Source organism: Anguilla anguilla, chromosome 1 (genome assembly GCF_013347855.1).
Source record: "Anguilla anguilla isolate fAngAng1 chromosome 1, fAngAng1.pri, whole genome shotgun sequence".
NCBI classification, from domain to species: domain Eukaryota; kingdom Metazoa; phylum Chordata; class Actinopteri; order Anguilliformes; family Anguillidae; genus Anguilla; species Anguilla anguilla.
Window position 1 is genome coordinate 19462367 of NC_049201.1, and position 26264 is coordinate 19488630.

At 46.2% G+C, this 26264-nt stretch overlaps 1 protein-coding gene across 8 annotated transcripts in view; it reads left to right on the forward strand.

Annotated features, from left to right (window-relative positions):
• The window catches only part of eml5 (EMAP like 5), a 69882-nt gene that overhangs the window by 11289 nt on the left and 32329 nt on the right, over positions 1 to 26264 (forward strand). For 6 of the 8 annotated variants that reach the window (XM_035427915.1, XM_035427960.1, XM_035427961.1 and 3 more), the window contains exons 2-12: positions 10742 to 10901; positions 12869 to 12967; positions 15241 to 15309; positions 20717 to 20902; positions 22125 to 22260; positions 22595 to 22618; positions 23603 to 23804; positions 24220 to 24357; positions 24784 to 25040; positions 25707 to 25919; positions 26081 to 26248. In XM_035427915.1, the coding sequence (XP_035283806.1) occupies positions 10742 to 10901; positions 12869 to 12967; positions 15241 to 15309; positions 20717 to 20902; positions 22125 to 22260; positions 22595 to 22618; positions 23603 to 23804; positions 24220 to 24357; positions 24784 to 25040; positions 25707 to 25919; positions 26081 to 26248 (1652 nt within the window). The remainder of the gene's footprint in view (positions 1 to 10741; positions 10902 to 12868; positions 12968 to 15240; positions 15310 to 20716; positions 20903 to 22124; positions 22261 to 22594; positions 22619 to 23602; positions 23805 to 24219; positions 24358 to 24783; positions 25041 to 25706; positions 25920 to 26080; positions 26249 to 26264) is intronic. The other 2 variants (XM_035427943.1, XM_035427953.1) reach the window with 1 other exon arrangement.

Genomic DNA, 26264 nt, shown 5'->3' on the forward strand with positions numbered 1-26264 from the left:
TCATCCCTCTGCTTTAACAGGTCTGTTAGAGAGGCCGCTAATGGGGAAGCTGAAAAGCAGGATCCAGACAGCCGTGGAACATCGGGCTTCCCGCCTTTCAGCATCCATCAGCATCTGCAGGGAGAGCCTGGCTGCACTCGCGCGCGCGTGTCGGCGGACAGACGGCGGCGCGGAGCTGCTTTTCATTTACAGCTTAATTGCAGCACTGGTCTTAATTTACACGGGCCACTTTCAGTTAGCGCGCAGAGGCGTTATTTCTGTCAGCGTGTCGCGGCGCCCGTTCAGCCCCGGTGCGTTTGGAAACACGGCGACCAAGCCGGGGAGAAAAAAGGCCGCGTGATGTCCCTGCTCCCAGCCCGGGGACGGCGAGGCGGGAGCCTGGGAGTGAACGAGGGAGCCTCCCACACAGCCGCCTCAGCCAGCTGCATTAGCTACTGCAGAAGGGCTTTCTCAGAGAGACACACAGTGGAATGTCCAGTATTGATTCAACTCTAAGTAGACCAATAGGGACCAATATGTACTTTGTGAGAGTTGATTTAACCCTGACCATTTTATTGTGCAGTGGTGACCTGGGGAAGTCATTATCTGTAGGTGAAGGCTATATGCAGATGAGTTCCAGTGAGTTAGTGGAGCACTCGTTGCAACTATGAATGTTAAGTTTTCAGGTGTTTGAGGATCGACTGCTCTGACAGCTATTTCCTGGCAATACAGTACGACTGCCTGCATTCACATCACAGCATACTGAATATCAGAGCGTACCGTTAAAGTGATGTGATGCTCTGAAGTCAGTTTAGGAACAGTTGAAAAAAGATAGCTGAATTTTTAGGTGATTATTTTTATAGCGTGTCTTCCCCCGTGTGGGTCTAGACTAGCGGGAGAGAGATAATTGCTTAATTGTGATGGCACAGTTCTGTCAGCCCATCCAGAGGAACAATAGTCGCTGTTCCGTCTCACATTTCTGAGAAAGCGGGATGATGAACAGTGAACAAAAGGAGGACCTGAGAGGGATGCACTCGAATCGGCTCACACGGAACGGAATGAATATCTTTTGTCAGAGAAAAGCTTGTCTCACTGTCAGTGGGTGCCGTGTCTGAGGTTCATATCAGGGGAAGGCAGTGGATGGCTCCTCTTTTGAATCCCTCTGCAACTGTAAAGGGTCTGCCGTGCGTGTCCCAAACTTCGACTCCGCCGCCCTGGAGTGAAAGATCTGCTGTGGCCCATCTGTCCTCCGCTGCACTGATTATGTTTTGAGGAGCAGTTTCATTTTAGTCTCTCCTTCAACCACACATCCCCGCACGTTGCCACTGGTGACAAAACGCTTGATAGGAGTTGTGTGACCCAAGAGTGACCCAACCAATCAGAACAGCCAGAGCTGCCGGGGGCAGCATTGCCCACCCTGCAGTCATCCAACCAATCAGAGCAGCCTGAGCTGCCTGGGGCAGAATTGCCCACCCTGCAGTCATCCAACCAATCAGAGCAGCCAGAGCCCAACCCCTGCTCTGACCAATGGTTAATTGTATCTACCCAGAAGGGTGGGCAAGGGTTAAGGGTGAAAGTAATTGTAGAAGTGGAGATAAGTCACATACACCCCAAAAGTATAAAGAAGGAGTATGATGGAAGTAGGGAGATAGTGTGGCTATTGGGACTGTATCTTAAATGTGGAGCAGACAGAAGGGGTGAGAATGGATTATGCCACTGTATTGTACTGTATAAGTAAATAGAAAGCTTTCTGAGCTTGCTCTGTCTGCTATGGCCTTGCTGGCTAACCCCATTAGTGGCACCACTGTACTTGCAGGTGGAGTGTGTGGATGGTGGTGGAGGGGATTATAAAAAGATACATGTGCTTAGAGAAAAATCCGAAGCCGCAGAGGCTATTTCCGTAGCGGTGCGTATCGCATTGTGTGTAACCATCAGTGCGGCAGGGCTTACATTTACACACGTGACGGTGAGCCACGCATCACTTTAGCGTGTGAAGACACAGGGAAACAGACGAGCAAACGGAAGACAAAACCTTGCGCCTATGAGTCTAGTGAACAGGAGACTTCCTTCTCAACGAATCAGACTGCTATGCAGTTTAATGGCGTGAAACCTACAAGCTTCAGTTCCAACGGCCATAAACTTTAAGACAGACAATGGGCTGATAAATAGACTTGCAGTGCTCATTGACAGGCAAGTCGCGGGGCTTTAAATCTCATTAGTAATACGAGCAATTGTTAAATAAGACTAGTGATATACTTATCTCTCCTTGCTGGGCCAGGGCAATGCAGTATGTGGAAAATAGATGAGTACCGATTGTAATTCCTGACTGGTTCTCTTTGAGGTTGCCAGATTGTAATTGTGAAGAAATGCACAATTATTTTTTAATTATTAAGAGTCTCTGATATATGCTGCTGATAATGAAAACCGGTCTGTAATTTTGGGGCCCTGTAAAACTACCCAGTCACGTGTTTTAGCTTCAGTAATCTGGGGGAAGTTAGCTCCCTGAGACCACATGGGCCTAGCAGAATTATACGGAGTAATAAGCTTATTCGTGCACGACAACAGCAACCAATTTACTGCTGTTTTTAGTAAGAAGTACATTTTTAAAGCCTGCTTTAAATTTTATGGGAATCTATTGAAGGACATCTTTGAAACTTCAGAAGCATCCATTTTCAAAAAATATATCTTATGTATGAAAAGGGCTAGTCTGGTTAAGTTCATGCATGAAATTCCATGGTAATGCTAATGTCTGAAGTCAAGTTGCACTCATTTCCTTACCTCTGCTTTTACAGTCGGAATGCAAAATCTCTGTTTTACGAGGGCTTGGCAATAATATAAAAGATTTGGAGCCGTTCGGGAACCAGTGTTGTTAAGAATGCTGTTTGTTGCTTCACTGGGAGAGATTTCTCTGGTTTAATGGATGTGCTTCACCTGCTTAGCAATGCCATCATGTTCCCAAACAACCTGACCTTGGTGAAAACATGCTAATTGGGAACAGCAGAGGCACAGGAATGGATCCTTTTGAGACTCAGTATTTCACTCTGGTAAACATTTGAGGAAACCTCTTTGATCTGCATGAGTTTGATTGATACGGTCTGAACCACAAGAGCACATCATCCATTATGCTAACAAGACTGGATGATAAAGAAGCGCTCACTTTAATGCAAGACATAGCCTACATCCAAAAGGACTGGCACAAAAAACACATTCCTTCACTGGACAAATCCTGTACAGCTTGTATAAGAGTAGGTATGTGCGTTGACCTGAGTGAAAACCTGATGTGGAATTACTCATAAATATAATTCAAATAAATCAGTAGCTGTTCCACTATTTTCTCATGGAAGATTAGAGTTTGGACTGTTTGGATTACCTGGAGGGATAAAATACTACTTTGAATATGGAACATGCATTCAAACTGAAGAAAGATGAAAGGTTTATTACATTACCTTGTAAATATCATATGTTATAAGAGATGCATTCGCTACCAATTTAAAAAGTATAAAATTGCATGGCATTTATGAAGAACTAGGAATAACTGCTCCATTCAGAGTTGTGTTGTTGTTCTGAATTGGCAGTTTTAAAGGAGTACCATGGTGGTTGAACGTGACACTTCCCAGTTGTCTTCAGGCAACAACAAAACAAATGTGCATAATTTTTTAATTCTTCAGTCATTTCAATGCACTTTAAAACGTATTTTTCTAAGCCTAAATTTCCCACGATAAAAATTCACCCGAACCGTCTGGGCGTGGTAATGAGAACGGTCAGTTAGCTATGATTGACAGAAAGTTCCCCGTTACCATAGCTACCCCCATGATACGCGCTCTCTTTGGGAGACTGAATTTTCACAAGCTAGCTAGCTTAGTAGGGCTAGTATATCAAGTATCGGTAGATAGCTAAGGTAAGGACGTTGACTTATATCCAATTATAATTTTTGATATCTAGCTAGCCAAGTTAAGATAAAAGCACAACTATAACGTCCTCATAAAAGCAAACTAGCAAGCTAACGTTATCGATAACATTGCCTTATGAAAGCAAACCTCCTAGCTAGCTAACGTTAGCTAGCTAGCTAAATGAATATAACCAGAAATAATCTAAAGGCACTCTAATTTAAGTGAACCTAACGTTAGTCAAATATTTGCATTGTCTGAACAGCAGGACGGTGTGCCCTGTCAGATTTCTTTACGGGGCGTGGAAATGGGAGTAGTTACTGTATTCGTGACGTAGCAAAATGACAACTTTCTCAACCGGTTGAAAATAGGACGATGAATTTAAAACGCATATTTCTCCAAAAATACAGAACGGACATATTTAATACTTTGCTCATTGTGTTTCTTCAATGCCTCTTGTGCAAATAGCACATAAAACCGAGAAAGTGTGAAAATCACCATGGTACTCCTTTAATGGTAATTCTAATCCTTAAGGCCTAATGTGAAGTTTTGTTTCTTGTAGACTCACCTACTGTGTGCTATCCTCCAGTGTGTCAATGAAATGCCACCCACCAATCCACTGACACATCAGAGTGTATTCCACTAAGATTATTATGCTATTTACAGTGTTATCTCCATACTATTACCAGTTCATTTCTGTGTTTGTAAATGGTGTCATATACAGCAGGTCAATTTATAATGACCTTGTTTGAAGGACACTGCACATCATTATGTGAAATGCTTGCTTGGCAACTGATATAAAGATCATCACTCCAAAGGCTACTGTGGAGTAGTGATGGCTATCTTGTTGTGATGGCTTAGATGCAGTTCCAGATGGATGGGGGTTCTGCCTTGCATTGATTTATTGTTTTTCATGACAATCTGTCAGCACATTCACTTCTGATTGGCTCAGTTGTGAGTCTGGCCCCATCTGGACCAATTACAGATAAACTAACACATTCTAAATTTGCAATAACAGGGACTGAACCATGCAAGGGGCAACTGCATTCCTATACTGCAGACTGGCTGTTTTTTTCTGTTGATTGTGTATAATCCCTGGGGAAATGTTTGTGTGTATTTACTGAGGGATGATGCTAGTTCTGAGTGTTTGAGCTGTTTCTGTGCATAGCAGACAACGAGCAAGGCAACTTGTGTTTTCATGATGTCTAGAAAATTCTTTTTTAATCATATTGAAATTATCATCCCTGCTGTATGTGGTGTACGTGTCATAATCGTACAACTAATAAAGTTGGGTCAAAGCCTCATGCAACTATTATTTGTTGTGTTCGTTTATGGGAAAGCAGTGATTTTTTTTCTCACGCAGCAAAATTTTATGGAATATAATGTATGGTCTAGATGTGCCATGTTGGGCTGTCTAAAATCAAAAACCTTCTGACTTTAAGTCTGACTTTTTAGCACTGCTCCATACAGCTGTGCATATTGACACAAGCACCACATCACACCACAGAAAACAGCTCACTGCAAAAGGTTGTACCTCTCCGGAGAGAGGATTGAGCTGTTGATCTCACAGTATGCCTGCTTGTGCTGACAGAGGGAATGAGTCTGAGGCACGGTGACAGCTGAAACAAGTGGGTAGAGGAGGAGAGAAAAAAGGCAGTTAAATGGCCCACTGATGTTTTATTGCTCCCCCTCTGGAGTTTGAAAACAAAAGCAAAACAGAACATAATGCCTTTATAACACAAAAGAGGGCTGGTAGATTGAAAGACACCACCGCGCTCAATCGTACCAACAGAGCTTTTCCCATCTGAGTCTCTCTCCCCCAAAGTCACAGCCTGCTGTGCATTTATGCCTGGTCGTACAAAGGCAAAGAGATGCACCTGTGCTTATTATCATCCTCAGGTGTGTGTGCCTGCAGGCGAGACTGCTTCTGTCCAATGTCCTGCAGGCATCCCGGGCTCTGGGATTCAACAGGGCGGTGGCCAAAGAGGAGGAGCAACCCCGTGCTCCTCCCCCACCCGCTCCAGCATCACCAGCTCATTTTAAGTTGGCGCTGGAGGCGAATCGACAGGCTGCCTATCAGTTTGGGCTTCGAGTCTGTCGCTGTCCTCTTCACGCGCGCGTTCCGCTCGTCCCCTCTGCAGAGCGTAGCGGAAACGGAGAGCAGAGCGCCGGCGGAGCAGCGGAACGGACGCGCGTTACGTGGCGTCACGGCGAGTGCGCTCGTTCACGGCGGCGCGACGAGATTTCGCAGGGATCGGCATGCGAGCGCATGAGATTAGGATCTTTCCGCAGCGCACGATCTTTGCTGGCCGGTAATCCCCAGAACACAGGCCGGCTGTGCATTGTACTGTGAAACCACACGCCTGCTGTGTTCACAGCAGCCCCGGAGGGCAGCGGGCACTGCGGTTCTGTGTGTTAAATATGGCCTATATGCTGAGAGGAGTGCACGTGGTACCATAGACGGCATCCCAACTGCACACAGGACTCGTATGTATCCTTATGTATAGAGCCTAGCTGTTTTTCTCTGCCTCCTTATATTATTTTTAGGTGCTTAGATACGGTTATGTAATTCTCGGTAGAGGAAATCAGGGACAATGCCTGGTCGAAGCGCCTAGGCTACAGAGGCAGTGCAGAGATAAGATTAAACCCTTCTTCCATTAGGAGAGGCCTTCCCTCTGATCGCCACTGTTCTTCAAGCCTGTATTCCACCGCCGGCTCCCGCTATCGGCTCTCTGAACCCCCAGCACTGAATAGGGGAATTACAGCCCCAGAGTAAAGAGCCATTTCTGATCCGTGGCTGTGTGGGGAAAGCAATCTCGGATGAAATGCAAATGAGACTCGCTGTGCGAATTCCCCTGATACGGGGGATAAGTCTCTGTGGAACTCCCCCAAAAAAAGAAGCAGCCTTATGTCACTTTGTGTGACCAGCTGGCTCTAAGCCTCTGCGGCCTATTGCCTGAGTGTGCATTCCAGTTATAACCTCTGTGACCTGGTGCTGAAAGCTTACGGCCACAGTTATAACCTCTGTGGCCTGCTGCTTGAAACCTCATAACCACAGCTGTAACCTCTGTGAGCTGCTACCTGAAAGCTCATGACCGCAGATATAACCTGTGTGACCTGCTGCCTGAAAGCTCATGACCGCAGATATAACCTGTGTGACCTGCTGCCTGGAAGCTTATGACCATAGTTATAACCTGTGTGACCTGCTGCCTGGAAGCTTATGACCATATTTATAACCTCTGTGACCTGCTGCAGTTATAACCCCTGTAACCAGTCACCCTAATACACGCTGTAATTAGAGCCCCTGTGGCCCACAGTTAAAACATTTGTGGCCCAGTTGGCAGAACTGGCTCTTCTGTTGCTCTTACATGCGATGGAGGGAGCCGAGGCGCAGTGCGAAATGCATAACAGGACGAGGCAGGGGGAAGAATTGCCCAGTGAGTCGTTCAGCCCCGCCTGGGACGTAGCCCGCTGCCGCTGCGAGAGGCTCCGCCCATCAGACCGCCGGCTGTCGCTCAGCCGAGGAGCGCGCCTGGATCTGGAGGAGGGGGGGGGGGGGGGGGGGGAGGGGGCGTTACGCAACACGCTGACACCACGGAGGTTTCCTGGGTGTAGTGTAGGAGATGCAATGGAATGGCAGTGAGAATGGAGGCAGCATGCTCTGCGATTGCATTGTGATACGTGATAATCATGTACCTGCAGCCATAAAGAGGGGGGGGGGGAGGTGTGAGTTTGCAGGGCTCTGTGTCTCTCAGGGGGGAAGCTTCCCTGTTTAGACTGATTTGGCATCTTTTTATGTGGACCATGCCCCCCCCCTCCACCCCAATGGCTCTTGGTCTCCAAATAATTTCTCATGGAATATTTTGGTCCCCTTCCTAGTACGGCTTTCAGTACTGTTCATGTCACAGTCACATACATGACTGCAGGCTTTTGGCTAGTGGTGTGTGAGCCTGCAGTGGGGGGTAGGAGAGAAGGGCAATACTGCTCTCCCCTCTTTAACCTGCAGAGAGTGACCTCTCACACCATCACATCTGCTGCCGCATTGCCCAGCCCGCCGATGAACCGGGCGGTGCTGGGCGGGCAGGGTCTGCCTTGGGTCCGATGCCACTCCCGCGTCAGCGCTGTGGGACACTGAACAGGGGATGTTCGTCGTGACACCCCTCCCCCTAAATCCAGTCTCTGTCGCAGCTGATGGTTTCCTTACCGCCATGGGCTCCTCACGCAGATGGTGGAAGCTGCTGGAAAACCCGCCCCAGCCAGAGTTCCTCTTATCCGCCTGGCAGATGGATAACATCACAGCTAGAAACACGACTGCTTGTTTGTTGCTTTATGTAATAGCAGAACAAAGCTGCGTGGCTCAGATCCTCAACTGCAATAAGCAATAAGAACAACAATGCTAACAGCAGCGTCAGTGAAAAGTAAAAAATTCCCCTGGTAGAAGCTCGTAAGACACCAGCGCGTATGTATTTAAAAGGCAGAGAAACTTGTCTTTTTTATTGTTATTTTTTCGTTTGTTCTATGGTCCCTGCACACTGTAATTCAGCAGTCCTGTGGTTAAGGATTTGGAATTTATTGCTGAAAGCTCTTGTCAGATTTTGGGCTTCTACTGCATGCGAAAGATCTGTACTGAAAAAAACTGCAAGTTGAAGGATGGAAACTGGAGACATTCAGGGCCTGATTTACTATGACTTTTAACATGTGTAAAACCTTTGGTGATTGGTGCAAAACAAATACCATGACCAATCATTGGACATGTTGTTGGTTTTATGTGTGCTAAAATGTTTTGCGTGTGCTAAAAGTCATAGTGAATCAGGCCCTGAGTGTTATAGACTTCTGCCCTGTTGCATTACTGTTTTTCTGACCTTGGAAGAAACAGAAATAAGAGCGGGAGCAAGAGCAGAGAGGGAGCAAAAGCTAAATAGTCAGACACTGAGACACGCAGGTAGTTTAATTCGCAAATGTGAACAACATTGAATTGTCTCCATGTTTGAATACTTAAGGGATTCAGACAAGATTTTTCAACTTGAACATATATCAACTTTGTCTTGCATTCATACCTAGTCTGACTCATTTATCTCTTTGAAGTGAATTTCTGAACTACTGGTCTATTGCTTCGGTGTGTTTCTAAAATGGCTTCCATTCATCTGCCATAGTTTTGCTTCTAAAATATTGAGAAGCTTTTATTCTAAAGAAGAACCACCCCGATTATTACTGCATTAATCATGAATGCCAATCACAAGGGCCCATGTTTGTCTATTAGTCTGTGGTACTGCCTGTATTTGTGTTTTCATGCTTTCTTTTTATGGAGGGTCTGACAGATTGGTGGCAGATCTGATTAACCAATCAAGCGCAGCTGTAGGGCTGGTCAATGTGGGAACAGCTGTGGAACAGGGAGAAGATTACCTTAGAACAGTAACACAATGCTGTCAATGTGGTGTGCGACACAACACTGTCTCTCTGATACATCACTTACTCTGTTGTGCGATGTTATGCTGTCACCCTGTGCTATGACTGTACAATGATAACACAGACTCAAAATGTATCTGAAGTACCTAGTGGAGCCCCTGTTCCTGAGGGAGCTCTCTCCTTCTGTGTCTCTGTCCATTTCTTTCCTTCGCTCTTTCTTTGTATCTCTCTCTAACTCCTTCTCTCTGCTCACTCCTCCACCCTCCCCCTTTTTAGTATTCATCTGTATGTAGGCTATGTCTTTCTCTCTATTCAGAGAGGGTCCAGGAAACCACAAAGGGCTAAAGGGTACATTAATGGAAAGTGATGGGGCTGGATGCTGGCAGCCATTCCCAACTGGCCAACATAATGTGTATTGGAGTAGTTTTTAAACATTTCCAATTAACTTTGTGAGTTGCGCTGCCCCAAACACCGAGCACCACTGTGGTGTACGGACGGTCCAGGGTCACTTTCCCTTGGACGGAGCTCACACGGTAGCTCTAATCTGATCCCCCATGTGAAGCATGGCACAGAACGCACAGGGCCATGACCATGTCTTTGGGCAATATGCCAGAAGTATTTGTGTCGCGTGGGTTACCTGACCCTGCCCAGGGTTCGCCTCCTGCTGCGGCTGAAAGCTTGCACGTTCTCCCCTGTGCTCGTTATCTCTGCAGTGGCCTGAGGCTGCTCGCATCATCTGAATTTCAATTCCGTGTTCGTTACGTCATTCCTTTTGCATGGAGCTGGGGAAGCGAGCCCCAGCCATCGCTGTGATATTGTGAGGAGGAGTACAGGAGCGTTTGCTTGTTGTGTAGTTGTGCTTGCAAATTTCTGTGAATCATTTACTGTAACCACCCACTGGTTTGACTTGCTCAGGCTTTTGAACAGCTTCTCTGCTGAAGCGAAACTCACAATGCTTTTGAAATGTGGCTGTGATCAAAGCCCGCTATGATGAACAGATGGATGATCTGCAGGCACAGCCCATGATTGACTCTGAGTCTCTCTGTCTCTCTCTGCAGTTTGTAAACTGAGATTTGTAAATTAAGAAATACAGAATTTTAAATACATGGCATGTCATGACTGCCCTATGGCATGCACTGCAAAAACCATGGAATAAGAGAGACAGTTTGACTCATTACAAGTATAATTTCATTCGACAAGCAATAAGAAACTTTAAACAAGCAAATATTTTCAACTTGAGAGTCTTATTACAAGACTAAAACACTTAAGACAGGCTTTTTTGCAGTGTGAAGTCCATTTATATTGTATGATGGCGTGGCTTCGTACGTGCAACAACCTGAAGGATTTGGAGAACTGGAGCCGATGAGGACCTGGCCTGCTGACCCCTGCTTGTTGACCATTAACTATTGTCTACCTCAGTATCTTTCTTTCCCTTTCTTTCTCATTAATGTCTGTCTCTCTCTCTCCAGTTTAGCCCTGCATCCGGAGCGTGTGCTGGTGGCCACTGGTCAAGTGGGCAAGGAGCCCTACATTTGTGTGTGGGACTCCTACACAGTGCAGACGGTGTCCATTCTCAAGGACGTGCACACACATGGCATCGCCTGCCTGGCCTTTGACCTTGAGGGACAGGTACTGCCCTGTCATTGTATCATATACACATACAATCTGTACATGTTACTGAGTGATGAAAAGCTTTTCATGAGTCATTGGTCATACATTTATTTAATTAAATTATTGGTCACACACACAAGCACACACACGCACAACAGCTCACCAAAACCACCCCTCCAAATAATCAGCCTATCAAGATGATGCTTCAACAGGTGTGCTTTTTATTTTTTTATCAGCTTTCAGCTGGTCTCAGCTGCTGTGGTCCACAAGCAAGAAACACATTTCTGGTAGCTCACCTGGTGGCTTTCAAATAGCTGAAAGGAGAGGATCCTTAGAAAGCTGCAGTTCAAGAGTTCCACCGTCTCTATATTGAGTGGAATGCTAATGAGGGTGTTGGGCTCCCAAGTTCAATCAAGCCATCAATAGGCCGGGGCTGTGGAAACACCCTCAGGCTGCAGACAGCTGAATGGTGAATGGAGAGACCCTGGGGACTTTCTTCCCCCCATCTTCCTGTCTGGAGCTTGAGCTCACCGCAGAAGGAAGTCTTTAAACCCTTGATACACTTCCTCCCCCCCTTGAGCTACGCAGCCTGGCCATTGCCAGCTCTCCGAGGGACCCTTGCCAGGGTTGATGCGCCGTCTGTTGTTGCTACAAAATTCACATTTCAAAAATCAATATTTCATGGGCATGAAGCACTCTGTTTATCCCTGCGAATATCTCCCTCAGCCCAAGGGCTTTGCCTCCTACAGCAGGATTATGTACCGCGGGTGTTCTCAAAGCATGATTGGAACATTTGCATACGCTCAGGAAACATATGGAGAGCACGGGATTCTGGGGGAATTATGACTTACTTTGGCTGCAGTGCGGGCTGTGCACCTCTGGCTTTATGTGGGACTTCACAATGTGTTTAGAGTCTATCAGGAGTCTGAGATGAAGCTCAGATTCCAGTCTCCTCCTTTAACACAGTTTAGCCAATCCGTTCATTTAAAAGGAATCTTTTTACTTTTTTTGGTTTAATTTTGTGGGACTTTTTATGGGTAAATGCATTAAGTATATAATTTGAGCATGGATTTGTAGGATGTCAATTTCATTTGATGATTCAGAATGCCCTTGTTGTGCAGGAAAATAGACAATAGTCCCTATTTCATTTGGATAGTTATCCTAGCTATCCCAGTTTACTGAACTGTTTTGTTTATCGTGTACAGTGACGTCATTCTGACTGTCTGACCCAGGTCAGGTTCAATTACCTGGGCCCAGATAGATGAATAACTGGTTCATTATTGCATTTAATGTAATATACAATGTCTTTGATCTTTGGAACACGCGTAACACAGATTCCTCAAGCGCTGTTTGCTGAGGCTGTTTATTTCCCCCCACAGTGGAGAAGATTTGGAAACATATTTGAGAGGATTTGGAAAAATATTTGCTCAATAAAAGATCCACACAAAAACGCAGCGAATGGTGAAGGGTGTCGGATTAACTTTGTCGACAATATCCCAAACAAATAATTACTTTGTGCAATGGGAGTGAGAATCGCTACCAGAGGACATGCAGAAACACATCCTTTACAACAACTTTAAAAGACAATTAGTGAACATCTATTTGTGCACAGCTAATGATTGTTTAGCAAACAACAGGCAGATTCAGACTTCTTCTTGTTGATATAATCCTAAAAGACTCAAGAGTCACTTAAAACTAAATTTTTTTCTCCATAATGACAACAGAACAACAACAGCACACGACTACCGCAGGAGCTATAGAAGGATTACCAAGAAAGGCAACAAGAAATGGAAAGAAAATAGAAACAGAGGGTCTAGAAGAAAACCAAGATAAAATAAATTTTATGCTTATGGATTCTCACAGCGAGCTATTAATTCATGAAATAACATGCCTACATGGCAATACAATTATAGATATGGCCTAAATGACCTCTAGTCATATACCCTCTTACTGTATGTTCAGTGACTGTGAACTGTACTTTGCAGTGTTTGGTGTCTGTGGGCTTGGACGCAAAGAATACGATCTGTGTTTGGGACTGGAGAAGAGGAAAGGTGCTCGCTGCAGCCCCTGGCCACACGGACAGGGTAACGTAACGCTCCCCCCTTCTGTTTTTCTCACGCACCCGGTATCGATTACATGTCTCATCCGAAATTGTTTTCATGCTTCTGCAAACAAAACACACACTCACAGGAGACATAAATGGGATAGGGCGTATTGATTGTGGGCACTCAAGGCCAACTGTGTGGAAGCACTTAATTAATTGAAATGAAAAAAAAAAAAACATTATTAGATATCTTTTTTTTGAGGCTTCAGTTACAGGAAGATGCTCTCTTGCATATAATTAAAAACGGAATCATCAGAATTCCCTACAAATGATGTAAATATATGGTGCGTAGTACCTGATTTACTAAGGCCGTTGCGGCTAGCTGCAGGCACAAATATGACGCATTCTGCCGCAGAAACATGCGTCTTATGTATCAAACAGGCACACGGGGCTGAAAACGCGGTGTGCATGTCATTTACATTTGCTAAAGGTCACGCAATTAACGGGGGTCGATTTTTGTGTGAAATTTCTCTGCCTCCAAAGAGCAGGCGTAAATCAAGGCGCAAGCAAGACAGAGACACGGGTATGGGCTTGAAAGTGCATGGAGAGAATCTTTGCAACAAGAATATACACAATAAAATGTCCAGTGTTAAATCAACTCCAGAGTAGGACCATATGTACTCTGCTAGTTAATTTTACTGCGCACTATTTCAACTCACTATTTCATTTTACCATGCATTATTTCAACTCACTATTTCATTTTACCATGCATTATTTCAACTCACTATTTCATTTTACCGTGCACTATTTCAACTCCCTCAAGCAAGAAATCATTGAATGGTAGCCTACAGATTAAGCAGCCACACAATAATTAAGGCTGGGTTTTTGTCTCAGAAAATATTGATTAAAGTCACAGAGCAGTCACTGGCTAAGTTGCTAAAAAATCACAGAAAACAGAAAATGAGCAAGAAATCAGTGTTCAAAAATGAATTTATTTAACCATGAATGGATTAATTAAATGCGCAGCAGTGGGAAATGATTGAGATTACATGCACAACTTTAGCGACGATTACAAGTGCTTGAAGTTTAAAAAAAATCTGCTCTTACGTTGCGCCAGTAGGCACATCAATTTTCCCCACATCCAATGAAGATATTCAGTGCACTAAACAGGTGTTTTTTAACTGTGCCCTTTAAGCTCTGCTTCATACGCAAAATGCAATTAGTAGGCAGTCCCATCTGCTGATTGCGTAATAAGCTGTAGCCTTAGTAAATACGATGATAATTTCATGTTGACTGCGTACGCACCAAAATACCGTAGTCAGGCTGCATTTAGCGCTGTGAGTTTTATGTAGCTTATGTACATCTGGCCCATAGTTTATTATTTCTGATGCAGTAACATCATTTCCAAAAAGAATCTCACAGTAGAACACGGAGTTGGAATTGGAATATGGAATTTTGAATATAAACATAAAGTCATAGTAAATTTGTCCCACATATGATACTTATGAATTCTCATAACCTAGGAGTTGATACACTGAAAGGGAACTTCAGGTAAAATGCTTTGTTGAGCAATAAATATACATTTATGGAACTGTCTTTTATAAAATGCATGTCTGTTGAATTGTACATTTAAAAAATCTGTACCACAAATGTTTAAGATTGAATTGAATCCTTCTCACTGTTAATAATATCAGATTATTCCTCTTGGGTGCCAAGTCAGAAATGAACTATTTAAATTTATCTGATATAAAAATTACAAGGCATGACTACTTGTAAGCATTGCCAAAAACAACTGCAGCCTCCCGGTACTTTTTAATGACAGTAATTTTGATAATGTTACCCCTGGTTTTAAGAACTGAAGCAGCCTGGACAGAAGTTTATGAACTGTTTGGACATTTATTTTGACAAGTCTCTCCAGCAAAATAAATATACTTCTTTAGCCTTGCTGGTTATTGTATTACAGCATTGATCATTTGGCCACAGCCTGTTAGGGGTTCAGTATTACACCCATGAGTGGATTACATTTACAGTAAAATACGTAAAGAGGTCCAGATTTATTAATTCATTTCTGTTTATTGAATATTCTGTTCACTGTATGTTATCTTTAACTTTCAATAGCGTGTCTAAGGAAAGGGCTGTTTGGTAACTGAGTTCATTAGTTCCCAAATCTTTTGATCTTTAAGATGTGAAAACACTCTATTTACACTGAGATTGAATTGTACCGTATCATCTAGGCCTATGTTTAGTTAACAAAACCTTTCATAACAACACATTTTTATAAAATATGTATGTGTCTTGTAATCCTTTTGGCAGATATTTGACATATCATGGGATCTATACCAGCCAAGCAAGCTTGTGAGCTGTGGAGTCAAACATATCAAGGTACAGCTCATTAAGTTTAATCAACTTCTGAAAAAGCCAAGAATGCTGTTTATATGCACTAAATCAATATGTGTGGGAACCCACTGCAATACCAAGTCAAGGCAGTGAGTTGCTTTCTAGATAGTGGAGTGAATTCAGTGGTATAGATTAATGTTTGTCTTTGGCCAGACTGGTGTGATGGTGAATAATTTTGTATGGTGTCTGATGTAACATGTAGACATGCAAACTGGGCCTCATTGAAAAATAAATGTTATTATGGTCAAAATAGTTTTACATTTACATGAAGAAAAGATTTTAGCCCACCACAAAATACCTTTTTGTTTTTATCATAATGAAAAGGATCTACTCACACACATTCATTTTTTTAACCATCCTATGGTTCCTTTATTTGCAGACTCTTTGCCTTGGACCTTACGTTTTAGATGTATTGCGTGTCATAAGGCTAGATATTTCCGGAAGAAATGCTGATTCATTCCTTTGATTAAGATTAAAAGGAAAATACCCACCATGCACGCTATGACAGACTTTGGGATGTTTTATTTAAGTGTATAACTCTTAATATACTCTTAAGACATATGTGCAAATCCTTTTTTATGGTGCCTGTAGATACCCAAGCTGCAAGATAAGCAGGAAAACCAAAGTGGATGACTCAAATAGGGGGAAATTTTCATTTGAAAGGATGAAGTTGGTATCTATTCAAGTGAAATATGGAGAGTGAGAAAAATAGGTCTCTTCACTGAATACAAAGTTTGAAGTGTTACACTCTTTTTCGAGGATTCTGTGGGTTTTGCAGAATACTGGTAGTTTTTGAAGCATTTTTGCAGGTGTTTTTCTTTTAGTTATTATAATTTGGCTATTCACAACTTCCTGAAAACTGATGCAGGCATTGAGCAGTGTGCCTTTTCAACGCATGCAGAGATTACATGAATGTTCAGTGGAGTAGGCCGCGCTGGCCATTGTATCTGCAATGCAAAATTCAATAAGACCTACAGTAATTGAGTAGTTATTTATTTTTTTAGGTTTATCTTAGGTAATGAGGTTTATCGCCTCTGAATAATAAATATCACCTCAGGGTTTTATATGCCTGATGCTAATGTTTTTGTATTTAATATAATTTGAGAATTATAACAGTGGAACTGTTTTAGCTACCTGTTTATTTAGTCTGACCTATTTTTCCTTCAAGGTGTTTTTTTTTAACGGTAAGATAATGACTTCCATTAGCACTCTGTCTCTTAGCTGTTTCTTATTGGTTAGGGCTCAGGTGAGGTTCTGTATGCTGAATCTTAAGCTGGTACACTAGTAGAATTTTCTTTTGCTGTTGCTTTACCGTGCTGGAAAGCCTCGCCACTGCCCGACTGCACGTACAAAACCCTGATGCCCCTCTGCCCCGTACCGCCACCCCCTCCCCTCCCCTCCCCCGCTGGCTTTGTGGCGGACGCACCCGTGTGGTCCAGCGGTTGGTCCACATAACTCCGGAGTCTTTACCCCGCGGACCATGTGACATCTGCTCCCCGGCCCAGCGCTACGATGGCGATTATAGCGCCCTGTGCATCCCGGAGATTTAGCGCCATTAATCCCCTAGCAGCCACGGAAAAGCAGAGCTCGCCGTGGCGGCTTGCCGATTTCCCCACCAAATGAAAGACAGTAACTGCCAAAACGGATAATGGCCTCTGACTTTCGACCGGAGTTTTCCCTGCCGCGGCACAGCCGGGCTTTCCGCGCTTACAGAAACGTGTTTGGTCCCTCGCTCGGGACATTTATCACGGGGATGATTAAGGTGATGTCCTCGGCGTTTACTGCCCCTTCTCGCCAGTAATCTGTCAGGTCTTTGTCTGGCGGCGGTCTCCGGGCGCGGCGGCCGGCGCGGCGAAAGCCGTCCCGACTTCCGTTTCCATGGCAGATAAGCCGGCGCGGGGTGCAAATCGGGCCTGAGCTTCTTGAAAGGACGGTGTCAAAATAGACCGCCGCTTTCAAAGAATCGCAGCCTTTACTGTACCGTAGTTAAGCAGCCAGGCGTGTTCGGTGAGGCCCCGCCCCCCGCGCAGCGGCCCGGCGGCGTGAGCAGCAACCCGAGGAGGAGAGCGGGGGGGCTGGCTGATGATGAATTACGCCCACTCTGTGTTGATTAAATTAAAAGGTTTTTTTTCCCCCAGAGTGGAGCCATTGAAAAAGGTCATGATTCATGGGGGTGTGACACCAGTCCCGCCGCAGTTCCCGAGCCGGTATTCCGCCTCCCAGAGCCCGTTCCGCTCCGCTCCTTGGGAAAAATCGGGATTTTTCCATCCACAAACATTTTAACGAGCTCCTGAATTTTTGTCTTGCCGGTCGACCTCACGAATATAAAGTCTTAACACAGCGTATTTTAGCCTCCATTCCCTTTAGCGCAGAGCTTCCCGAACTTACTGAGCCCACAGCCCAATTAACGAGCGACTGCATCCTGTCTGACTCACCCCGTATTAAAATGCAGCCTAAGTACGCAACAAAGGTCATTTTTAACGCGCATCAAAATAGCAGTTTGCTAATCAGGCTGTGGCGTGTTGAGACTGACTGTCTGCGGAGGGGCTCGCATGTGCATTTCCCCTCACGGTCCGTCCGCCCTCGCGGTTTGGATACACTGCTGTAGTCGTTCAGTGGCCACACGCGGGCTGGCGCTGAAGATGTAAAATCAGCCGTGACCGTTCTGCCGCACGGACTTCCTGCGTCGTTTCAGCGAAGCGCTGTAGGTCTGTGCTCGTCCGTTGTGTGAGATGCGAGAGAAAGGCGGGGAGAACCTGAGGCGCGTAACGCTCCTCGTCTCCGGCGCGATTAGCAGGGCGTCCCCCGGGCCGGGCCCGCGGAGCCGGTTAAACATCGTTATCTCTGTAATGGATTTAGGCCGGAGGGATGTAGCTCTGGCCCCTCGGAGAGCGGGTCTTTATAGGGACGCTGCCGGCTACATCGCTTTTTTCCTGTCTGTTTGCAAACCTGCCACTCTATCCCCCTCGGTGCTGCAGTGTTGGAGGGGATTAGGTCTGTCTCTCTCTCTCTCTCTCACTCTGTCTCACTCTTGCTCTTTCTCTCTCCTTATCTGCTGTACCCAGGGATGCCTGCCCCGCTATGACATATCCTTACTCCACACAATCTGGGGCACCCCCCAAACGTACCCCACCATACCCACAGTCAGTGGTGTCGCAGCACTGGCCACCCCAGAAGTTTAAAAGCCGCAGGACGGTCACTCGCCAGCCAAATAGAATCAGCCGCAACAATTGATAACCGGAGATAGCACTCTCATCACCGTGACACTGGGCCCATTGACAATTCCACACTTCACTTTTACCTAGATTTCCCATCTGTGAGACGTGCTTCACTTCTGGGCTCTGCAGACACACCTTAGCTGAGAAAAGAAAACCACTGTGCTATTTTTCAGAATTTAGCCTACTGCAAACTTCGTTAGCACGACACCTTTGGAAGTGTGAGAACATGATCTGGGTGGCAGTATTCTCTGTTCTCTAGCATGCCCGTGTATTCTTAGTACTTAACTGACATTGGAGGGCTTTGTGGGTAGAAATAAAGGAGGGGTGGCGGGGGGGGGGGGGGGTGGCCTCTTTGTGAAGAGAGCTGCCTAGCTGCAGGCACCAGTGCAGCTGGCTTCAATCAGGAGACAATTATGAGAAGAACCAGACCCCAGTGACGCTGCCCTGTTCAGTGCTCATGTCATGCCTGATCGCCCCAACAAATACCAGCTGAATTCAAAGCACATAGATCGCATGCTAATGTGTTTGAACAGTGCACACGGCATATGCCGTTATGTGAAATTATGTTTGAATTATTTTCTATTTAGCTATTTGTCAAAACACCTTTATTCAGAACTCTGGGGTTCAATAGCAGTGCCACACATTGGATTTGAAGCAGGGCTCACAGATGGACAGGGCAGCGAACAGTTTAAAACCACTATTCACCACAAGCCACCGCATGTCACTCAACTGGATTTGTGAACCCTTGTTCTAATGTTTCCATGATTGATAGGAAACCGATGTCTACCTTCACATTGGCAGGATGTGATAAATTTTGTGATATGACTGCCTTGATACTCCGTTGCCTTAGTTACCTACAGTGGTGCTTCAGTTATGTTTCATATCCTCTCTCTCTCTGGTCTGGGAGTGTTCTTTGGCCTATGCCATGGTGGTTCATAGCACAGGCAGATCCACTTTTTTTCTCTCTCATTTGTATGTTGCTCTGGATATCAGAACAGGTTAAATGAATGCAATGTCCTGCAAGCCTGTAATATTTCTGTACGTACGATAAAGGCAGTTTAGCATACAGTACATTATAAAAAGCGATGACCAAATGTTCTCGAAGACACCGTGAACCATAGTAGGCTACTCCAGGTTTACAGCTCCCTTACTATATTTTATGTATGACTTATAGCTGCTATTGAGGATATGCAAAAGTAATTGTGTCTTTGTCAGGGATCAGATGTGTAAGCATATATGTAATCCAGCATGTAGACTAATGGGGACAGTGTGAATTGTGCAGAGGAGCTGTCTCAGGACTGCACTAAGGTCAGTGTCAAAGCGTTCTGGTGAAGGTCGACAAAAACACTAGTTAAAGGGGAAGCCTGTCTTCTCAAATGGAACGAGTGTCTCAGCTATTATTAAAGGACAAAACAATTAGCATTGCCGTTGTGCTTTAGGACACCCCGTCGGGGTTCAGATGAAGCCTGGTACATGTCCAAGCCTGTCTGCTGTCATTTCCTCCTTCCGTACGCCTCGTATGTTAAACGAACCCCGCTAACGTCGCCGTCCCTCCAAGGGCGTCCGTGTTCATTTAGTGAAAACACGGCGACGCTTCATCTTCCTTTTATTCTTTAATGCGGAGCTGACATTTATATGTTGTTCGCTGAACGGTTATATCATGGCTCGACAGCTTAAACCAAGGGGAAAATGTCCCTTTCATCATCCCGAATATAACGCCCAAGCGTGAAATTCTGGAGATAATGTCATTTTCTTTTGTCCTGACTACCCTTGAATAGCTCCATTTTTTTATGAACATGGTCGGGGATTGGATTAATTTGCACTTGAGGGACACTTGAGATTTCCTCTGCTGCCATATTAAATATATACGCATATGCTATAGTGTATGGTAATATATATTATATATTAGTATATATGTGGTACGATAACATGAACATTAATAACAAAGAGTGTGGTTGAGTGTTGTGAGGAGCCGTGTGAAAAACACACACTGTGATTTGGAAGATGTCTCATCTCATTTTCACATGGTTACAGGCAGTGCGCCTTAACACTCACAAAGGTCTAACCTGCATCATTAACGCGGCGTCAGACGGTGGGATTAATCTCTCACAGCGTGATTGATTGAGGATCAGAGACCGCGGTGCATTTCATCGATTCCTTTTGTCTGTCTGCAGTTCTGGAGCTTGTGCGGCAACGCTTTGACCCCCAAGCGTGGCGTTTTCGGCAAGACCGGGGATCTCCAAACCATCCTCTGCCTGGCCTGCGCTAGAGATGAGGTCACATATTCGGGCGCCTTGAACGGCGACATTTACGTCTGGAAGGGGATTAATCTGGTGCGGACCGTGCAGGGCGCCCACGGGGTAAGTGCACCTTTCCAGCGTCAAGCTGCCATGCTTTCAGTCGCTTTACTGCAGTTCCGCACCACAGACATCCCTGCGGCTGATTACATTTGCTCAGCAAGGCAAGTTAACTGCAAGTTAATTTGCAATCAGTCACATTAAGAATGAAAGATTAAGATTAGGAATTAAATAATATATGCTTCATTTTTCTGCAGGTATATTGCAGCCGTGAGGATAGGTTTAGCTCCATCAATGGGCCAGAATGAGCCTTGGCTTTAGACTCGCGTCCTGGTGTAACACAGCTAAGTCCTCAAGTCACTTTGTCTTCACAACGTCAAGCGCCTTGTGTAAAGGTCATAAAATGGCACAAACGCACACAGACTAGAGCTGCCTGAAACGTCCCAGGGGGCCATTGGGCACCCCTCTCAGAGCTCCCGGGCCCAGCTCCCTCGCGCGCTCTGCGAATCGGGGCAGCGAGACCTCGCCTGGCGACGCCGCGCCGGTTTTGGGCCACGGGGACGTCGTCCCACGGCTGATGCCGGCTTTCGTTTCGCACTCCAGCCCACACACATCCACTACAGGACCGCACACAGGCACGCACGCACACACTCGCTCACAGACGCACACGGCGCACTTGTGCGATGCTGCACGCCCACGTCGCCGCGGAGGCAGCGGTGTGCTCACGCCTACTCGTCTCTAGCTCGCCTGCTCGCGGCTGGTTATGTAAGCCGCACGCGCCGCCGTGTTTGTGTAAAATCGCAGCCGCGTGCTAACGGGAGCCGGGCGCTGGACCGAGCGAACCGGGCGCTGGACCGAGCGAACCGGTCGGACAGAAACTGTGGGAGCTCGTGGTGGAAAAATACGCTTCTGTTGGGGGAGATGTAACGGCCGCCATGTCTGCCTCTTTAATGTGCGCGACGGGCGGGATCAGCCTTTACATGGGAATGGGATTAAACTGTATCTGTGAGCTCAACAGCTGCATGCTAGGCGGTGGGGGAAGGGAGCGAGCGTCGCTCCTGTTCCCTTGGTGTATGAGGCCTTGTTTCAGACAACGTTAGCAGAACCTTCATTCGTCCACGGCCTCCCCAGCGTGCCCAACCGCACACTGTCATTCCTACATAATCCAGTGCTGTGTCACTTTTATGCAACATCTCTTCGAAACGATAGCAGCCCGTAAAAATCCAGCGGTGTCGGTAATTCAGCGTAGCGCCGCAGAGGCTAAAGCGCTGTCCTTTTCCCGCAGTCGGGGATTTTCAGCATGAACGCCTGCGAGGAGGGCTTCGCCACGGGCGGCCGGGACGGCTGCGTCCGGCTCTGGGACCTCAACTTCAAGCCCATTACGGTGATCGATCTCAGGGAGACGGACCAGGGGTACAAAGGTGACGTGTTTTCCCTCGACTCTCCTTCTCCGCCGCCCCCGTTAGACCGAGCCGCCGGCCCTTCCCCTCCGCTCCTCTCCGCGAGGAGCCGGCCCGAGCGACCGGTGATTCAGGAGGCCGGCGGGAGATGAAGGGAAGGGAGCGCTACGACGCGAAAGAGAGAGCTTACCCAGCTTCCCCTCTGCCGCTTTTACTGTTTGATTTTTGCGTAGCTTAGACGATAGGAAATGAAATGAAATGATGAATTGGTGATTAATTGATTCACGAAAGGTTGCTCTGAGTCCCTAATTAGCAATCTGTCTTTCTTCCCTCCTCTCTCACACTTTGACCACAGTAACTAGAGGTGAAAATTGCAGAGGTGGGTAACAGTTTCACGAGCACCTTAAAAGGTGCCTGTCCCCATTACTCTGTGCTTACGAGTCCCTATTGTTCTCTGTCTGTAATTCAGTCCACAGCGTCTATATATCCTTGTACATATAAATATATGCTGTGCACAAACATTAGGTATATGTTTATATGTATATGCACATCTCATCCCTCGTTTCTTTTTGCCCATGTCTCGGGGTTGCCGCAGACGTGCGGCACACCTCCGGCAGACTAGAGACCGTGTTGTGCTGTCTTCCTCCTGTCGTCTCTGAGAATCCCTGCAATGTGCCCTTGTGTGGCTCCTCCCCTGTCCTTTCTGACTGGCCTCCTGTGTGTGTGTGTCTGTGTGTGTGTATGTTTGCGTGTATGCGTGTGTGTGTGTGTTTGTGTGTGCGTGTATGTGTGTGTGTGTGTGTGTATATGCGTGTGTGTGTGTGTGTGTTTACGTGTGTGTGTGTATGTGTATGTTCGCGTCTGTGTGTGTGTGTGTGTATGTGTATATGCGTGTGTGTGTGTGTTTACATGTGTGTGTGTGTGTGTATGTTTGCGTGTGTGTGTGCTTGGATGTGTTTGTGTGTGTGTGTATGCGTGTGTGTGTGTATATGCGTGTGCGTGTGTGTGTATATGCGTGTGTGTGTGTGTGTTTACGTGTGTGTGTGTGTGTGTGTGTGTATGTTTGCGTGTCTGTGTGTGTGTGTGTGTGTGTGTGTGTGCTTGGATGTGTTTGTGTGTGTGTGTGTGTGCTTGGATGTGTATGCGTGTGTGTGTGTGTATATGCATGTGCGTGTGTGTGTATATGCGTGTGTGTGTTTACGTGTGTGTGTGTGTGTGTGTGTGTGTGTATGTTTGCGTGTCTGTGTGTGTGTGTGTGTGTGTGTGTGCTTGGATGTGTTTGTGTGTGTGTGTGTGTGCTTGGATGTGTATGCGTGTGTGTGTGTGTATATGCGTGTGCGTGTGTGTGTTTGTGCACTGGCAGGGCTATCCGTACGCAGCGTGTGTTGGAGGGGCGACCACATCTTGGTGGGCACCCAGGACAGCGAGATTTTCGAGGTGGTGGTCCACGATCGCACCAAGCCCTTCCTGATCATGCAGGGCCACTGCGAGGGGGAGCTTTGGGCGCTGGCCGTGCACCCCACCAAGCCCCTGGCCATGACAGGCAGCGACGACCGCTCGGTCAGGTGGGTCCCACAAATCCCAAACAGACCCCGTTCCCTCTGCGACATCTGAGTGCACCTGAGCTCACTTACAGGTAGAGCCCCAGTACAGAATTATATCACTCAGTGAATGTCAATGGAGCTTCACTGTCTCAGTCATACATTTATGCTCTGTCATCTCCTTCCCAATTTTTGGTGTAAGACGTCACCCTCAGAAAAGTGCCAAAAGCACAGAGTGGAGGTTAGGATCCTTGGTTAGACGACGCAGGCTAGTTGAGTGCAGCCCTTATTTCAGTCTACAGGCAGAGTCGTTGGGACGGGTGCGGCAGGGGTTTGGCAGTTAGCGCTGGAGCGCGGCTGTCTGAAGGGAAGTGAGTGGTGACAGCCAGGTGGGAACAAAAGCGCCGTTCTGCGCGTTAGCCTCCCTCTGCCCCTGCAGGATATGGAGCCTGATCGACCACGCCCTGATCGCGCGCTGCAACATGGAGGAGCCCATTCGCTGCGCGGCCGTCAGCACCGATGGCATCCACCTGGCGCTGGGCATGAAGGACGGCTCGTTCACTGTCCTCAGGGTCAGGTAGGGGTCATCCGGGGCGGGTGGGAGAGACTTCCTGTCTCCTGCTGACTCACACTGCAGATGAACGTCATGCTTCCAAACAGTTTAATGCTTTGCCTTGAGTCCGGTCTCTATGACTCATGCCTGTGTGCCCTGCTCCACGTGGTAAGAGAAAGGCCAGGGTGTCAAAACTCGGATTTATTACCGAGCAATGAGCTAATGACTCATCTCTTGTATCGTAATATCACTGCAGAACAGGAGCTTTAAATAAAATAAATACGCTGTCCATGAGGTCTCCACCTACTCCAAAAAAACTATGGAATGCTATGTATTTTCATCAAATAATATGTTTATATCTGCTTTGACCTGACACACATATGGGTTTGTGGTTGGTACTGTTATCGAAAAACGAAGAAGTCCTCCAACCGCACCTCTCCTATTTTCCAGGGACATGACCGAGGTAGTGCACATCAAGGACCGCAAGGAGGCCATCCACGAGCTGAAGTACTCCCCCGACGGGGGGCACCTGGCCGTGGGCTCCAACGACAACTCGGTGGACATCTACGGCGTGGTGCAGCGCTACAAGAAGGTGGGGGAGTGCATGGGCTCCACCAGCTTCATCACGCACATGGACTGGTCCTCCGACAGCAAGTACCTGCACACCAACGACGGCAGCGGCAGGAGGTTGTTCTACAGAATGCCAAGTAAGGACTGTATTTCACCCTATACCTTGAAGGGGGGAAAAGACCATCTTAAGCCCCCCTGGGTCTCATATTGCATCTCATGAAGGCGGCAACTGACTGTTTTCTCATCATGTGCCCAGTGCAATGGCATGTCTTCCCTCAGTGGCTACTGTAAACAACACCAGGGTCCAGGCCATTGTTTGTTGTGTATTTTATTTATTGTTTATTCTTCATAGACGTCCTGGGTTATTCTTGTTACTGGCAGAAGGATGAATATAGATTGGTGAATTACTTATTGATTTTTGTACTGTTAGGAAATTGCTATCGTGTTATGCTTAACGATGCAACTCATAGGTTTACAATTTACATTAGTCTGCCATGCATATTTATTGAGTTAATTTTGAAATTTGAGAGGAACAGTTAACATAACTTCCTATGAATGAATTGGAAGCATTGGAATGTAGTAAAATGGATACAGTGACATCACTGATGTCTTTTTTAAACCATGGTAAGGTGACTTTGCTCAGTGCTCATGAGGCCAGTGGATAATGCCTTTGCTCCTTGCCTGCAGCTCCTCATGGTCCTGCCTCGGCCCCCTCAGACCGTTAGCTTATCGATTCGGCCGCTCTCAGTAATCACATTTCCTTCCGCTGCGCGTTTGTTTCCGCCCCCTCTCTTCTTCCTCAGGTGGTAAGGAGGTCACCAATAGGGAGGAGCTGAAGATGGTGCAGTGGTCCACCTGGACCTGCGTGCTGGGCCCAGAAGTGAACGGGATTTGGCCCAAGTACTCCGACATCAATGATATCAACTCCGTGGACGCCAACTTTAATAGTCAAGTATTAGTAACGGCCGACGATTATGGATTGGTTAAACTGCTACGATATCCTTGCGTGAGAAAAGGTGAGTGCTTCATTGCATCTTTATTATATGAGTGTCTGGATGCTGCTTTACTACTACTGCTACTACTACTACTACAAGTAATAATAATAATAATAATATTAATAATAAGAAGAATAGTAGTAATAATATACTTGTATTTACATTGTTTTCCTTCCTTTTAGGTGCAAAGTTTAAAAAGTATTTAGGTCACTCTGCCCATATAACTAATGCCAGATGGTCACATGACTATCAGTGGGTGATCACTATTGGTGGAGCTGACCACTCAGTGTTCCAGTGGAAGTTTATTCCTGAAAGAAAGTCAAAAGAAGCCCTTCATATAGCACCTCAAGGTACAGCTCTGTCTCA